At 37.6% G+C, this 16,971-nt stretch overlaps 2 protein-coding genes across 2 annotated transcripts in view; both read left to right on the top strand.

Moving 5' to 3' along the window:
* LOC101848359 (prolyl 4-hydroxylase subunit alpha-1) overlaps positions 1 to 13,075 on the top strand; it is a 61,479-nt gene extending 48,404 nt beyond the window's left edge. The window contains exons 8-16 of the mRNA XM_013083548.2: positions 222 to 273; positions 1,780 to 1,955; positions 2,794 to 2,961; positions 3,362 to 3,432; positions 4,371 to 4,470; positions 5,096 to 5,149; positions 6,491 to 6,556; positions 9,136 to 9,204; positions 12,175 to 13,075. Of these exons, the coding sequence (XP_012939002.1) occupies positions 222 to 273; positions 1,780 to 1,955; positions 2,794 to 2,961; positions 3,362 to 3,432; positions 4,371 to 4,470; positions 5,096 to 5,149; positions 6,491 to 6,556; positions 9,136 to 9,204; positions 12,175 to 12,342 (924 nt within the window). The 3' untranslated portion in view covers positions 12,343 to 13,075. The remainder of the gene's footprint in view (positions 1 to 221; positions 274 to 1,779; positions 1,956 to 2,793; positions 2,962 to 3,361; positions 3,433 to 4,370; positions 4,471 to 5,095; positions 5,150 to 6,490; positions 6,557 to 9,135; positions 9,205 to 12,174) is intronic.
* A 167-nt stretch (positions 13,076 to 13,242) lies between these two features.
* The window catches only part of LOC101848116 (ubiquitin-protein ligase E3B), a 15,775-nt gene continuing 12,046 nt past the window's right edge, over positions 13,243 to 16,971 (top strand). Inside the window, exon 1 of the mRNA XM_005100260.2 lies at positions 13,243 to 13,254. Coding sequence (XP_005100317.1) covers positions 13,243 to 13,254 — 12 coding nt within the window. The remainder of the gene's footprint in view (positions 13,255 to 16,971) is intronic.

The raw sequence follows: 16,971 nt of genomic DNA, 5'->3' as shown, positions 1-16,971 counted from the left end.
TAGTTATTGTGCCGATGTGCATATCTTTCCACAAACTGATGTGGGTGGTTGGCAGATGCTCTGGTGTGGTTTGCTCCTTCTTTCCTGTCAAAAATCTATCATCCTTATCTCTCCTCCTTTTATTTGTGATTGTTACTTTTATGACCCAATTGTGTTGCAAGTGCTGTACAACTTTTACTAAAATGAGAACAAAAGCTTATTTCTTGTTTTGTCATTTTCAGCTCGGAGATGTGACCCAAGCCTTGGAACTGACCAATGAGCTGCTTAAGATAGGTTTGTATATTTTTGTCATTATGTTTGATCTTTTGAGTAGACGAGTAGTTTGTTATGGTTCATTTGTAGACAGTCAGGAACAAATAACACGTAAAACTTGAAATCACAAATAGCTTTTACAGTTTGCCACTCTCCCAACTGATATCTGTAATTTTTCATTGTCAATTAACTCAAAATATGAATGTGTGGAACACATTTGTCAGTCCCCAACGTGTTACAGTTATCCATGCCCGACTGTGCTCATACTTCGCCAACTCATTCGTTTTGTTTACTCATGACAGTGAGCTGCTCTGCCACGAGCTTCTGTATGAGCAGATTTACCATGATTTCTCTACTTTTTTTTCCCCTTCTTTTTTTTTGTGAAGCTGGTGAAGAGGGTGATATTGAGTAGCTTTTTAGTGGGCTTCATTTAAGAATTTTGTTGGTTTTTTTTTTTATTTTGTTTCCCCTTGCACTAAATGGTCTAGAAACTTTTTTTTTCAAAGTGGGCTGAATAACTAAAAGAATGCTGAACTAAGGCTGTATAGTTAAAATATAGTTCAATACAACACACTCGATGTGAATAAAATAAAGGCAACCGCCTTATTCATTTATCAATACATAAAATACATTAGCAAGGAATTATTAAGTCTACAAAAGCGTGCTGAATTTGCTTGGTAAAGTTAAATTAAATAATTTTTGCTTTGGTGAAGTAGTCCTGAGCGTGCTGTGGACACATCTTTCTACTTTTCTTTTTTTACAAAACATGGTGGCATTGTGCAGGCAGGATCTAGCCCATGGGCTGTAGTGTTAAGACCCTTACACTAAATAATCAGCGTTGTGCTGATTGGCTTCTCTATATCATTCAAGAAACGAACCTTTCAGAATGTGATCAAATGGTGACGCATCGTTACTTGCTCGGATAACTCAATCAGCTCTCTTCAACAGCATTGTTATTTATATCTGTTCGTTGTGAAGTTAGGCTTTTGTTATACTTGATTTGCTGTAAATTACAACTCAACAACATCATTCTTTCTATGGAGATTTGTTGTCTGAACTGAACTCTTTTACTCCCTGTAGTTGACAGAAGGGCACTATTGATTGGTAGATGTACTAACTCCTTTCTCTCCCTCTGTTGTTTCTGTCTGTCTGTCTGTCTGCCTGGCTTTCTTCATGCTCTCTATTACCAATTTTGTATTGATGTTTTGCTTTTTACTCAAAACAAACAAACGAACAAATCTTTGAAGACTGATTTTCTGCAAAACTCCTCTGCAAGAGCTTTCTCCATATTGAGATTCTTTATCCAATATGATTTAGTCCCTGTGAGTAATATGGGGGAGGGGTCCATGGTATCTTGATTTCTTATTTTTGTCTGTGTGTCTTGCTGATTCCCTGTTTTGAATGGTCATTGCATGGTTGCGTTGATGTGCTTCTCAGTACTCAAAAACTTAGACTCACTAGAAACAGCGACTCTAAACATCTTTCTCATGATGAGCATATTTTATATGAACTTATGTCCTCCCTCAGACCCCAATCACGAGCGTGCCGTCAACAACAAGCGTTACTTCGAGGTCATGCTGAGGGACCCCAAGCGTAAAGTCCCCGACCAGGAGCGTCCCGGCTATCAGCTCAACAGAGACGAGTACCGCAACTCTAAGGAGTTCCTCACTTACGAGGCTCTGTGCCGCGATGAGATCACCACGGTTAGTTGGAAATATCCCCCCCCCCTCCCAGCTCTATATCGTTTGGTCTTCACCAGTTTAGCTAAAGAAAAAATCATTGTGAAATATTGTCAAAAATGGTTGCCGCCTGCCCCCGACACAATTTAGATGTTTTAGGATTTTGGGCTGCTTCTACCTCGCCTGTGAGGGTCATCGAGGGCTGAATGGTATACCACGTCTCGGCAGACAAGTCAGAGATACTCGGTAAAAAATTTCCCTACATGGGAACTAAACTTGCATAAATTATTTCGGTTGAATATGAAAAAGGGTGACTGTCTCTCTCTCTCTCTTTTTTTTAACAGCCAGTATTGGTAGACTCTCAGTACTGATGATAACAGTTCATGGCATCTTACATGTTGGCTTGTATATTTGTCCTCTTTTCTTTCCCCACTGAACTGTCACCCTTGAGACTGTCTTGGGATAAATTGAAAGGATTATAGATAGGCCTGGCTATAAATGGGTTATGAAAAATTTGATTTTTAAGTCAGTAGACCCAAGTGGTCGCTCTCAGTTGTCAAAGCTCCTCCCCAAAATGATGAGCGACTGCTCCCAGGGGCCGATGGGATGCACATGGGTATAATGATTATAAGCATTTTCTCATTTTCTTTCCTATCAAACATCTATCATCTTTGCCTCTCCTTTTTTTGTTTTTGTTGCTCTCTTCTAACACCTCCAATCTTCAGCTCTTATATGACGTAAGTGTGTTGCAAGTGCCATTAAACTCTAACTAGAATAAAATAAATACTCACACAAAATCCCCCTTGCCACCCACCCACTGATCACCTCTTGTCCCCCCCCCCCCCCCCCCCAAAAAATCAAGCGTCCCAAGCACAGGCTGACGTGCCAGTACAGAACCATCAACCACCCCATACTGCTGCTGCAGCCAGCCAAAGAGGAGACTGTGCACTTTGACCCCTGGGTGGTGGTCTACCACGACGTGGTCAGCGACCAGGAGATCCGCCAGATCAAGCAGCTGGCTACACCAAGGGTATGTAGAAATGGAGGGTGGATGAAATTATGTACCAGTTTTATTTTAATCATCAGTATTCTTCTTCTTCTTCTTCTTCTCCTCCTTCTCCTTCTCCTTCTCCTTCTCCTCCTCCTCCTCCTCCTCCTTATAATAATTATGATTATCATGATAATTGTTATTATTACTTCATTTTATTATTAATTGTTATTGTTGTTGTTGCTGATTATCTTAATTGTAATCTTAAGCATGTAGATTCTTCAGTGGGCTTGCCTTTGAGATGATGTATTTTCCTGTCTCAATTATCTTCTGCCTTTTAACAGTCAGTGTCTTGTTAAGCTAACTTTGGCTTTTGTGACGTCTTCACCGTCACTAAATGTGTTCATTCTTCAGTTGCCTTATCTATGTTCTCATTCGACAGTTGAACCGCGCCACTGTCCAAAATGCCAAGACTGGTGCCCTGGAGACTGCAAGCTACAGAATCAGCAAAAGGTGGGTGAAGCTTCACAGAGGTAAAGGAGATTGCGGAGGCTGACTAATATGGGAGTACTTTGTGTTATTGGTTGAAACGAAATGTTCTCAGCCATTGGGACCATCTTTCAACTTATTTTCTGAGAAAAATGCTATCAGTTTATGTTTTTAATTCTATATTTATAGTTATAAAGGGATACTAGGTAAGAGAGAATTTCAACACCTCACTAACCCTAATCGTCTTATTAACTACTTGTAGCTGTAAGAAAATTCTAGTTTCTTTGGTGGTCTGTTTGGGTTTGTTTGTTTTTTTAATCGATGTATGGTTTTGGGGCACTCTATAGGGTCTTTTGCTTCTCTTGTTTCTTTGCAGTGTTGCTGTTTAAGTGCCATAATTTTCTGTCTTTTCTTTTACGCCTTTGATTTTGTCTCTTTCTTTATTACTATTTCCAGTGGTAAATGACTGATATTGTGTTGAAATGAATCCCTTTACTAAAACACAACAAACAGATCATTATTGTGTCAACGTGCTTCTCTTTAACTCAGACCCCATCAATCTCACCATCTGTCCATCCTTTTGTCCTTCTGTTTATTTTCAGTTCTTGGCCCAAGGGTGAGGATCATCTTGTGACTGTAATACTTTTCCCCAGCGCTGACTTACTGTTTTTGTATGGAAATTCTTCTGTTTACTCATATTGCTACAAATGTGTTTCTTGTTTCTCCTGGACTCAAACCCCACCATTCTCTACACCTGTTCTTCTTTTTGTCCATCTGTTTATTTCCAGTGGATGGTTGACGGGTGCTCTGTTGTGGTTTTCTCCTTCTTTCCTTATCTCCCCTTCTTCTTTTTTATGTTTGTTACCCTCTTGTAACACCTCTAATCTTCTGACGCTCATATGACCGTATACAGTTGCAAGCACCGTAAAACATCTACTAAAACCAAAACTGTTTATTTGCAGTGCCTGGCTGAAGGGTGAGGATCATCCTGTGGTGGAGAAGCTCAATCAACGCATGCAAGCCATCACCGGCCTTGACATGGACACAGCAGAAGAACTACAGGTTGAGAGGAGAGGGAGGGAGAGGAGAGGGGAGGGAGAAGAGAGGGAGGGAGAGGAGAGGGGAGGAGAAGGAGGGGGGGGGGGGGGGGAGTGAGAGAGAGAGAGAGAAAGAGAGAGAAATTCTTTTGATTTGGTCAGACGGTAATATTCGCAAAATATGTGACCCTGAACTCAATTTTGCCAGCTTGAAAATAATTCTGACATTTCACAAGGCACTGCTGTTTCCTGTAGAATGTTGTACTATGTACCTGTTTCAAAGATTATTTTTGGTGCAAATTAAAAAATTTTTAAAATAAATTACAGTTTTATTTGTTTCGATTTTTTGGTTTACAATGACAAACATACAATTGCCACTGCATCACCCTGGTGTAGAATGTTGAAGATATTAAAAAAATTTTTAATGCAGGTTTTGTTAAAAGCCAAAGAAGGTTCAGAGTTGAGTAGTAGCCTACTTATATGACACCAATTCTTATTAGGCCACTTAAAATAAGTAAATCGTGATATCAAAGAGTGTTTCCTTAGTCTATCACTCTCATGCTCTGATAAAAGAAAAAATTGTGATCAAATTTCAGTTTTGTAACAATATTTATATTCTTTTGTAAAAACTGTTTGTTTCTCTTCCCCAGATTGCCAACTATGGGTTAGGGGGTCACTATGAGCCACATTTTGATTTTGCTAGGGTAAGTGGTTTTATGTGTTGTGAATATCTAATGGATACGATAGATGGATTATTTTGAATGGAGAAATGTTCCGACTCGAAAGACATTGTGATGATTGGCATCATTAAATGCATGAATCGCTTAAATGTTTAATTCATTCAGGATATGTTTCATAAAGCTTATTATCCCTCTTTTATAATTTCATTTCAAATGTAAATGAGAAATCTGTGTTGTACTTTGGAAAGGAGATTTTTAAAGAAACTTCTTTGTTGTAAATCGTTTCAATTTGTAGTCTTGTCCCTGATATACCTTAAAAAATTTGTGTCTTCAGTTTTATTTATTACTCTGTGGAAGTCATCTTCCCTGGTCAACTGAATCAATTCAGTCTTTAAGGTCTTTACGTTATTAACCTAAACTTACGGTAGAAATGCCTGATGAAATTTTTCAGAGAGATAAAAAGAGTTGGTTAGAGCTGCAGGTCGGGAATCGTATTGCCACGTTCCTCATCTACGTAAGTGAAGTGACTTATGTCACCCATTTTTTGTATTAGCCTATAGTCTTTCTACAGCCACTGGCAATGCAACAACTTAAAAAAAATTAATTAATTATGCAGAACTCTGTACAAAAGTAATGACTAATTGGTATGCTGGTATGTTCGAATCAAGTTGTTCCACACACTGTCATTAGGTTTGCACAAGTTTTTACTAAAACTGATAACTGACCAATTGATATGACTGTATGGAGTTGTTGCATTGCCATTGGATTTACACAGCAATATTTGGGAAGCTTCTTTTGCTTTCAGGTTGTCTTGAGGTCTAAACCTGAGAGCTGTGAATCCTTTTGGTTTTCCCTGTTTGACATTTATTCCCAAATGTTGTCTCCAAGAAGGGATGACCATCTGTGATGGAGAAATGGCATACATTCCTTGATTGAATAGTAAACGGATGTGGGTTTAATGCTAGTTTGGAGAGGTCATGTTGGGAGACTTGCTGCTTTTTGCTGAATTGGTTCTCTAGCCATTTATTGTTGGAGCAGATATATTAGAAAGGCGTCATGCTCATTTAACAATATTCGTTACGGAAAAGGAAAATTTTAGGTGAATATTATATTCCTCCTGAATTATTATTTTATTGTCGAAGGTTAACCGTTCAAAATTGGCATTCTTATTACTGATATGAGCATGATTGTCTCCAAGAGTCACTAGATCAATATAGAAATGCCCAAGAAAACCCATCACAGGTTGTCTACCCTTTAAAGGATCCACTTTGTTCCGTAAATAGTGTGAAATAGTGTAGTGTTCAATGTATCCATATACACTAACTGGTTGCGCTTCTTTCTACCTCTTACTTTGGACGAATGTAGAAAGAAGAAAAAGATGCTTTCAAGTCTCTTGGAACTGGAAACAGAATTGCAACATTTTTAAATTATGTAAGTTGTGATAGTTTAAAAAGTGCTGTGCTTTGTGTGAGTCAAGAGGTATGTCTAAAATATCAGGGTTTTGCATCCTCGCCCAAGAGAATTATCAGGTAAATATCTCAACTTTTTTATCATAAAATGTGTGTGCGCCCGGTGAAAGGTACCAAAGGACGCATTCTGAAGAATCCTGTTTTTTTTGCATCTTCATTTACAGAGATCATTTCTGAACAATATGCTTTTTGAATTTTAAAGATATCTTCAATAGTATTTAAGATGTGGGGGATTTTGTAAGGCAGGGTACGGAAACAGAGTTTTGAGAAAAACGGCTTTAAAGTTTCCCCTTTATTTCTGTTTCAAATAGATAGATCTAGGCTTCGAGACAACCTGACAACAAATTCGCTGCTCACAAACCAACTTTAAAAAGCAGCTAAGATATAAGAACAGCTTCAAAGTATTTATATTACATCTTCAAAACATTTTCACCACCACCTTGAGCAAAAATATTCAAGATATTAAATCCAGGTTTGCGCATGGCAGAAATAGGCGATATAATTACAAGTTTGCTCTCCCCCCAAAAAATGAAAGGGGTTGGATGTGCAAAGCTTCGCTTTGTTTACATGTTCTAGATATTCATGCTCCCTACTCACCATTAGAGAGGAGAGAGAATGACCTAAATTTTGGTATGCATTGTGAATAGGTCGACTTTATGAATGAACAAGAGAAACCATCAGCAGTGTTTACTTGGAAAACCTATTTTCTCACGCATTTTTTGGGATTATGCGATGTACCTCGTGTTAAAAACATCTTTAAAAATGTATTTTAAAGTAAAAGAAACTCAAGTCCTTGTATGGAACTTAGTTTTTGTCAAAAATTCTATTTTTGACCTATGGAGCCTGAGGTACCTTTCGCCAGGCACGTTCGCAAATGTATTCTAGAGCATAAAGATTTTCATTTAGTCTGATGTGGTTGAGCATTGGTTATTCGAACTCAACGTAGATGCATCATTTTGCCAGGGTTTGTCATATTTCAAGTAGTGTGTATTTCATTGACGAAATGGTAACTGCAGCCGAAGTGTCTACTTTTTTGTCATGAAGCATTTAGGGGATGGTTTATATACTTCAAAGGGAACATCAAGGCAAGTTGTCATATTTTTTCAACCTTAGGTTAAGTACTTATTTTTTAGTAGTTGCTCTGCTAAGTCACCTTTGCCAAAGTCATTGCTTATGCTCCCATTTGGCCAGCAGGAACTACGAACACAGGATATTTATTGTATGTAAATACAAAGATTACTGTAGGCTTCAGAAATCAAATATGATATATAAAGATGGATCATGAAAAGTTTCAATACCTCTTCCTTTATGCTTTGGCTTAAGGTCATGGAGAAACAGTAAAATTAGAGCTCTGTTACGACTGATAAAAATAGGCTACTGTCTGCAATTTTTTTCTGAGGTGGCGGCTTGTCGTAGTGAAATTGAAATATTGTGTGTGAGCATCTATAAGAGACCATAATGAAGTTTTTTTTTAATGAAGAGGCATAACTGAGTTAAAAGTGGTCTGCAGTTGGTGTTGAGAATCTTTCTTCTACACACAACTTCTCAGCCCAAGGACAAACATTCTTTGTTTGCTACATCCCATAATATGGCACATAGCCAGGGCTATCGAAAGCTGCTGCATCTTATGATGTGGCATTCTGGGAATGAGTTGAGTCACATTTGCCAAAGTCATTGCTTATGCTCCCATTTGGCCAGCAGGAACTATGGACTACTCAGGGTCACAGGATATTTATTATATGTAAATACAAAGAAAGGGCTGGCTGTGAGTGTAGCAACTAGCAACACCTTGGATGACACAGTCTATTCATAGTGCCCGTCTTTTGATTCACAGTATTCTATTCCATTGAATCGCACTGCACGTGTTGTGATCATAGCTAGTTGTCCCAGAACATGCTGTGTCCGTCCCACCTGTGCACTCCTTTTCCGCACCAAAGTCCATCTGCCTTGCTGCCGTAACAATTTGTTGCTTCTTTTCTCCTTCTCTCGCACCTTTATTCTTTCATCAAAGGTGTGAAAGTTCGTTTCGTGTTTCTGCCTCGACTTTTGTGAAGGGTTAGGTTAACAAGAAGTACCGTACTGAATTACAACTCTGGCTATATATGTCAACTTGGATCAACTTCTCTACAAGAAAATTTGAGTTATGTATGTTCTTGTCTATTCTACGTGAATAATTATATGATCAACTCATCATTGCTGTCGCAAGAAAAATGAGTAACTTCATTTGATCCTGTTTATCAGGATGAGTTAGAAACAGTGAGGTTGTTTCATTTTGCTTGTGACTGTGGTGATATAGAGAAAAAAGTTTGGGGCCAAGGTCTCAGATGGAGGAATCAGTTTTTCAGTTACCTGAGTTCGAGTTTTTCGTGCTTCTTCTGTAGATAAAGTTTTTCACAAAATTTCTTTTTATTTTCGTATGAATAACGGTATTAAACAATATAAGAGTAAAAACTTTTGCATGCACTTTTTGGATGTTATCATGATGTATTCTTTTATGTCCTGAACCTCTTACATGTTTTTTTTCCTGATTTACTTGTTTAGATGTCTGATGTTGAAGCTGGTGGTGCTACAGTCTTCCCTTACATTGGCCTGAAACTCTTTCCTAAAAAGGTAAAACTTAGCTCCTGTGTTGTATTCTTCTGATAATACAGTCGAACGTGTGTAAGACGGACTCGCAAGGGAGCTGGGAAAACATTCTGTGTTATACATTTTCCGTCTTAGAGAAGGGAATTTAGGGGAATATAAAGGGGAATTTCAGAGTCCCAGCTGGTGGAATCAAGGGTTGCTTGTCTGTTGGGCAAGCAGGGGTCATAACTTCACACCTCTCAAGTGCTATCTGAGCCTCTGATAATGGCATGCATCAGTCCTACTTATCCATTGCCACCAGTGCTTGCATTTCGTAGGTCCGCTGTTTGACCTATTAAAAACAGAAATGATTGAACATCTCCTTTGCTTCCACCCTTAAGCCCACCCATCGTTGTAATGAGCATAGTCAACCAATGCCAACTCTCCTGTGCAATTAACAGCGATTCGAGGAAGTTTTTTTTCTTGGCTAGCCGTACAATTAGAGCGGTAGGCATTGGTCAAACTAATTTCACGCCTTTGGCCATTAGCTACCCTGGCAAGTTTCCGGGCTGGGGTGCCATTCAAGCACTTTCACAGGCACTAGTGAGATTTCACACGAACACCACCCTGACCATCTGCATCATTCAGGACACACATGGATGGGGGCAGTATCTACCCCCAAGTCGCACCCCTTCCTCAACTGGTGGCATGGTGTAAAGGTTAGAGCCGAGAGAACCAAACTGGACACTTTTGTTTCAAGTCAAGGCTGAATAGGCAAAGCATTGTCCATCTTAGACAGGTTAAAAATCCTCCAAAGGGAAGGAATCTCTCTTCCGTTTCTGTGTTAGGTAGGTTTCGGTTTACTAGAGGTAATTATACAGAAATTTATCAAAGGGGGAGCGGGGAGATTCCGTTATGACTGGTTTCCGTCTTACACTGATTTCTGTTTTAGGCAGGTTTGACAGTACGTTGAAAAACAATTCTGTGAGTGGTTGACGGGTACTCTGGTGTGGTTTGATCCTTTTTCTTATCAAACATATATATTGTCCGTATTTCAACTTCTTCTTTTCTGTGTTTGTTACTCTCTTGTAACGCTGCTAATATGTGGCACTTGTGTGACCTAATTATGTTGCACATGACATAAGAAGCTTACAAAAGAAAAAAAAACATTTCACAATGGTCTCTGTATTTAAATATTTCCAAGACTTTTCGTACTCAGTTCAATAGATATGCAATCGGTACTTGCAGTTTTTCTTGTAACCTAGTTGTATTTTGCCTGAAACTTCTATATGTGAGGCAGCGTGGTGAAATCAGGCGCTCGTCAAAATACAGAAATCGGAGAAACGCATTCTTCTGCCAGTTTAGAAATTGTTATGGAATTTTCATTTTTTGGCTCAACCTCTTACGTCTATATAAAAACACATTTGCGCGTGCATTTTATTGAAAAGCATTGATTAAAGACACAAAATATGTCATTTTTCTGTTTTCATGCACTCTTTAACTATTGGAGTTACCAAACTTTGGCTGTCATTTTTTCGCAAATTTTTCACTGAAGCGAGGCGACCTCACTTCCTTCAATCGCAAATATCGTGAGTTCTATTCAAGATATTATTTCTTAAGAAGCAAGAAAAACAAATCAGCTTTTATATGATACCAATAACCCCAAATGCACAAAAATTGACGAGCGCCTGATTCCATTGCGTGGTGACACATATGGTTAATTGTCAAAGTTTCATATGGATAATGTTGGCACCTATGGATAAATATGTTGGCACAAATGGGCTTGCTCCAATACATCTCAATAAAGGGTGTCCAAAAAAAGAAAAAAAGAAAAAAGAAAACAGATATAAAAATCAGAAAGAGAAACTGGGAGTGGATTGGACCCATGTTGAGAAAACTGAAAACAAATAATGCCCACCAGTGCTTATGCGCCTGATTTCACCTCAGGGCCACACTTAGATTTTGTTAAAAAATTGTAGGTGTCCAAGATGGTTGGTATTATACTGGGCTACGGTTTAGATGACTCTTATGTGGCTTGACCTTGTGTTGTTTTGAGAGTTTTCTCGGCTTTTTGCCTGCTTGGTTTGGTTCTATTGCAGATGAATGTTAAATTCAGAGGTCAAACATCTCATCTAACTTACATTATTGAAAGGGAATATAATCCATAGGATGGCCAATTTTTTATTACACACGTGAAATGTGAGGCAGCGTGGTGAAATCAGGTGATTGTCAAAATAGTGGAATGGAAGAAATTGGATTTTTTCAATCCATTGGGGATTTTTAATGGATTTTTTGTTTTTTGGCTCAGCACCTTTTATGTTAGTTTAAAAACACATTTGTGTGGATTTTAATAAAAACATAAATTCAAAGGAACAAAAAAATGTAAATTTTCAGTTTCCAAGGACTCTCAAATTTTGGAAGTCGCCAAACTTTGGCGGCCATTTTCTCTCTTATTTACCTCTGAAACCAGGTGACCCCCACCACCTTCAATCGTAAATATCTCAACTTCTATTCAATATAGGTGGACTTTTTTTTTAAAAATCAAAAGATAATCAAACAAACAAGCTTTAAGATGACACCAATAACTCCATATGTGCAAATACTGACGAGCGCCTGATTCCACCATGTCGTGACACAAATGTGTCTGTTGTGACTACAAGTTGACTAGGTTAGAGTAAAGTTTTGAATTGCTTGACCTCGTGCGCAACAACTGTGGTAGTGGGGGGCAGGACGTGGGGGTCTAGAGTGGAGTTGCATCCATGATTTACAAGGAAAGATAATTGCATGAAGCGACTGTAATGATGAGTGAGAACATGAATGGGAATACTGTACTTTTTAAAAAACTGTTATTGGCTATACATCACTAAAATGTCTCTCCTCCATATTGGATATGCGTTTTATCCCTTTTAGACAATATTATTGATAAAACATTTGATATGTGCCCTGTTGGACAATATTTTTGAAAAATTTTTTACACCTGAATATTATCACGTGGATTTCTTTTCTCTTCCCCAGGGTAATGCAGCCTTCTGGTACAACCTGTACAAGAACGGGGACGGCATCTACAACACCCGGCACGCCGCCTGCCCCGTGCTGGTGGGCACCAAGTGGGTGGCCAACAAGTGGATCCATGAGCGCGGCCAGGAGTTCCGCAGACCCTGCGCCACGGGCGAGGACGAATGAGAGCAGGACCGGCTAGGCACACACAGCTAGTTTGCTCAACATTGTGGCTTGCAAACTCCACCCTATAGGTCCCAGGAATGTACACATGTGACGTTAACAAGGAAAAATTAAAGTAGTACTCGAAGGAAAAATTAAAGTAGCACTCGAAGGCATTAAAAAAAAAAAGAAAATTAATTAGACATATTTTTGGGAGGTCAAAAGTATACAAGCAGGAAATACTTTTGAAGAATTGGCATCTATTGTTATGAGTTTATTTGACAAGCTGGCTCATTAGACCAATACATTTTGGATTGTGTCATGATTTAAAAAAAATATCAACCAGGATAATGCATTTATTTAGAGTCATGGTTTGTCGAGAAAAGATGCGTACTGATTTTGAGTGAAAAATGTTGCATTCCTAAAAGATTTAATAGAGATAAAATCTTTGTTGTCTTGAGGAAAAGTGATCAAAATTTTTCTTTAAAATGAACTTAAAATACTTTTTAAACATCACATATTTTTTTGCTAAAAAGTCTATGATAATGAGAACGCTAGAAAAAAAATTGAAAGATACTTAAACTACCAGCACTCCCAACTCTTAAGGTGGAGTTAAAGTAAGCGAGAATGGTGAACTATTTATTTTATGTTTAATCATTGTGTACAGTATGAAAAAGGGTGAAAAAAAAAAAAATTAAAATCCGTGCACAGATTTCCGTCCTCACACTTTATGAAATGTTCTTGTGAAAAAAAAAAACAAAAAAAAAAACCAACAACCAAACATATATACAATATTATTTCATATTTATCATTTATCCCATCATCATCTTTGAAATATTGTCTTTTTTGTCAGTAGCATGTTTTCTCTATGATTTTACGTTCTTTTACTCATTGTTGTTTTGCCCACAGATATACTCATTCAACATGATTGTCAGAGTGTGGGGAAACATCCACTTTCCATTTCCTTTGTCCTTTCTGCCTTTTTTCCCCCTCTCCTTTGTTTTACTGCACAATCTTTTACTTTTCGCACATAAGTTTAGCCAGACCTTGTTATACCGCCAGTCTCAATACCCCCACTAATATCAAACGTGACCAGTAGAAAATATAGAAGAAAAAGTTGTTTCTATGTCATCTGTTCTGATGTCTGCCTTACTACTACCTTCATTGTTTAGTTTATGCCTTTATGAAGTAGGGGCAATGGAGAGCTGAATTTTTCTGACAATCTTTGCAACTGAAAACAAAACAAACTTTCTGATGTATGTTTGTTTTGTTTGCTGTGATGTCAGTTTGGGAAAACATCCTGTTTGGAAGTTACTTTTCACTGTCCTCTTTACTGATTAAAAACAGTCACCTCCTAGCTTCTGATTTCAGCCAATCGTGTTGTTCTGCATATGTTTCAAAACTTAATTTGCTTGAACACAGCCAGTGTTACAGAGTTCCTATCAAGTCTACCTTATACATAGCTGATGCATGTCACAATATTGTGGTAGAAATATATGCACCAGATGCACTCGCGGCAAAATAAAATGAAATTCAAAAATGTAATGTGTTAATCCTTACCATGCAGATCATTGAGCTAAGGTTTTTGCCACCATAAAATAATTAAAAGTACCCTCAACAATTGGTTCAGACTTATTCTATTGATTTTTGAAATCTCCTTTATTGTGGAAGCCTCACTGGAGTGGCAATACTACCAGGGTCCAAGAGTTGCTAGTGTTATGAGGTTTGACTACATATTTATATGCATTCATTTTATTTGTACATTTGTCTCTTTTTCCTTTTGTGGAAGGTCTACTAGTGCACAAGTTGTGCAGATTCCACTCACTGATATAGAAGTATGTGTGTGAAAGGCATATTGAATCTCCTTGTGTTCAAAGTCAATGATTGAAAATGGAATGAATGATTGTAAATGCCAGATTGATTCCGATGATCGTTACGTTTTAGTTGAAAAAGATTTATCTCTGTAGATGTCCATAAATTCATTCCATTTTCATCATGTATAAATTATGCTGCTAGAATATTTCTAATCTCTCTCGTTTTGTCAACCAAGCCTTTATACACTAACTTCTTTTTGTCAGTGCAACTTTTTGTATTGTCTGAGCCAGATAAGAAGATAAACCTGTTAACTGTTGATGTCTTCCTTGCTGAATCTCAGAATACCTCACTTATGTTGGCTCGTACTTTCTCTCGTTTGGTGGTGGGACAGGCTTTTAAAAAATAATTTCAGTTATTGGAAGATTATCATTTTATTTCTCCTCTTGGAAATGGTGACTTTTTTGTTTCTTGAATTTTGTTAATGCAGTACTGTACATAATTTGTAATTTGCATAGGTAACTGATACAGCATGAGATCAAATGAGGCACTCATGATGGGAATTTCGCCTTGCTTAAGTCGACTCACAGTTTTTTTGTGAGTCCAACTTCAAAATTTTTTGGAACTTGCAACATTGATTATCTGTCTTTTCACAAAAGAATATTCTTATGATCAGAATTTTTATTCATGCACTACACAGGAATTGCAAAAATAGAAAATAATCAAACCAAGAAAGGAGCTCTTTGGTATTGAAAAAATCAAAACACGAAGATCAAAAGTCTTATACTCATGTAAATAGCTGTACCCTTTACTGTATGTTTGTCACGTGACTGCAGCTTAATTGCACTGCAATTTCAATTGGTGCTATGTTATCCGCAATTCATAAGCTTCTTTATGTAACATCTGTATTAGTTGCAGACCATGCAGACTTTTTTAGTTCTTGGGAGTTCATGCACAGAAATAAGCAAAAAAACGCTGGGTTTTTTTCCCTTATGTTCTGGAGATCTTGGATCAAAATTCGTTTTTTAAATATATACAAATTAATGTTGTCATTATGCATCAGTTCAATCAAAATCTGAGCGTTATGTTCCAGAACTAAGCAACACACAGTGGGAATTGCATTTCCCTTACTTAAAAAGTGTTTTAGATCATGCTGACTTTATTTTGAAGGATTAAGTAACTGTCCTGTGATGATAAATATCGCGTTTATGTGTGCCCCTTAATGATAAAAGGCTTTGAAGAACCACAGTTTATCCCTCAAGGTTGTTTCTCATTTCAAAAGAGATCTGAAGTTTATGAAAGCCTATTTTTCTAGGCCGTGTTCAAGTGCAGTATATTTTATATAAATGTTTGTCATTATTTGGAATTCATCACATGCTTGTGTACTATTGTGGTAACTACGCAAGAGGAGACATTTCAATTTTGTGGTTGCTTTTTTGATGAAGTCGTAAAAATTTCCTCCAAGAAATGGATTTGTTTTATGCCATGTAATGTTTTGGTTTTATTCTAGAAAATCTTTCTAAAAAGGTGCAGCTCTTACTGCTCAAGTCCCTTTGCATAAGTCAGAAAATTAATATAATATTTTCAGCGGCATTGTATGCGCTATTTGGGATGATGAATTGCAACATTCAAGCAATTTTACATTGTCTTCCCAGTTTGATGAATCATATGAAACAACGAGTGTTTTATTTTTGTGGTTACTTCTGTACTTGTTTTTGACCAGAACAGAAATTAAAATTATTGTTATTCATCGGTAATGGAATTGTCTTATCAAATTTTATCACTGGCATCTGGTGTAGCGGATAGTTGCTTTGCTGTTGCATGCAGGAGAACCAAGTTCGATTCCCGAGTGGGGAGAAATTTTTATCGAGTGTCTCGATCTTTCAGCTGGGATGTTGTATCCCTCTCAGCCTGGGTTGGTCCTGACAGAAGGGGTTGGAAGCTCACCTCCAAAATGATCTAAATTGTGTTCATAGGGGCATAAAAACATCTACATTAAAAATGTTTTTTTTTTCAAATTTAATCATCTTTTGAGAACTGTCTTTCACATTGTGATTGAACTGTATTATCATGGAAATGTTTGATAACTGTTGAATGCTAGTGGTGTGTGAAAAGGAAAAAAACAAACAATAGGAGAATTATAATTGTCCTGCGTTCCTGATTGTGTTCAAGTATTATCTTCAGCAATATAATTGTATCTCCAGAACCACTGTGTCAGACTGAGTATGTATTGTATTGCCTTTTCCATGGGGCATGTCAAAAATTATGTATTGCTTCTGACGTTTTTTTTTCGTTTTTTTCTCAATTGTCAGGTTCTCAATGCCTTTACTTACATCAAATGGTGGTTGAAATAAACGAGGTGAATTCACAAGTTGTCTATGTCTTCAGTGTGTGGATAGCCATTTTTATTGAAGAATTATACTCTGTCCCGTTGTTGTTTCCCGTCTTGTTGAATTTGAAACTGGATGGATGAATGGAGTCACTACTGAATTGGTAGTTGGCAGGTGCTCTGATGTGGTTTACTCCTTCTTTCCTATCGAACATTAATCATCCTTATCTCTCATCCTCCTTTTTCATGTTTGTTACACATCTAATATTCGGTACTAATTGGCCTAATTGGGTTGCAATGGCCGTAAAACGTACTACAAAAGCACTTCTGGTACTGTAGGACCGGCTTCTGTTCTTTTCCTCTGTTGTTTCTGTTTATTCTAGCTTTTTTCTCTTGCACTAATTTGAATGGAAGTTATTGTTTCAATGTGCTTCTCTTTACTCGAACAAAACGCTCGCGCACACGCACACACACACACACACACACATGGACACAGTGACGCACGCACACAT

Source organism: Aplysia californica, unplaced genomic scaffold (genome assembly GCF_000002075.1).
Source record: "Aplysia californica isolate F4 #8 unplaced genomic scaffold, AplCal3.0 scaffold00241, whole genome shotgun sequence".
Taxonomy (NCBI): Eukaryota; Metazoa; Mollusca; class Gastropoda; order Aplysiida; family Aplysiidae; genus Aplysia; species Aplysia californica.
Note: the sequence above shows the minus strand (reverse complement) of the source record. Positions and strands in the feature narration are given on the sequence as shown.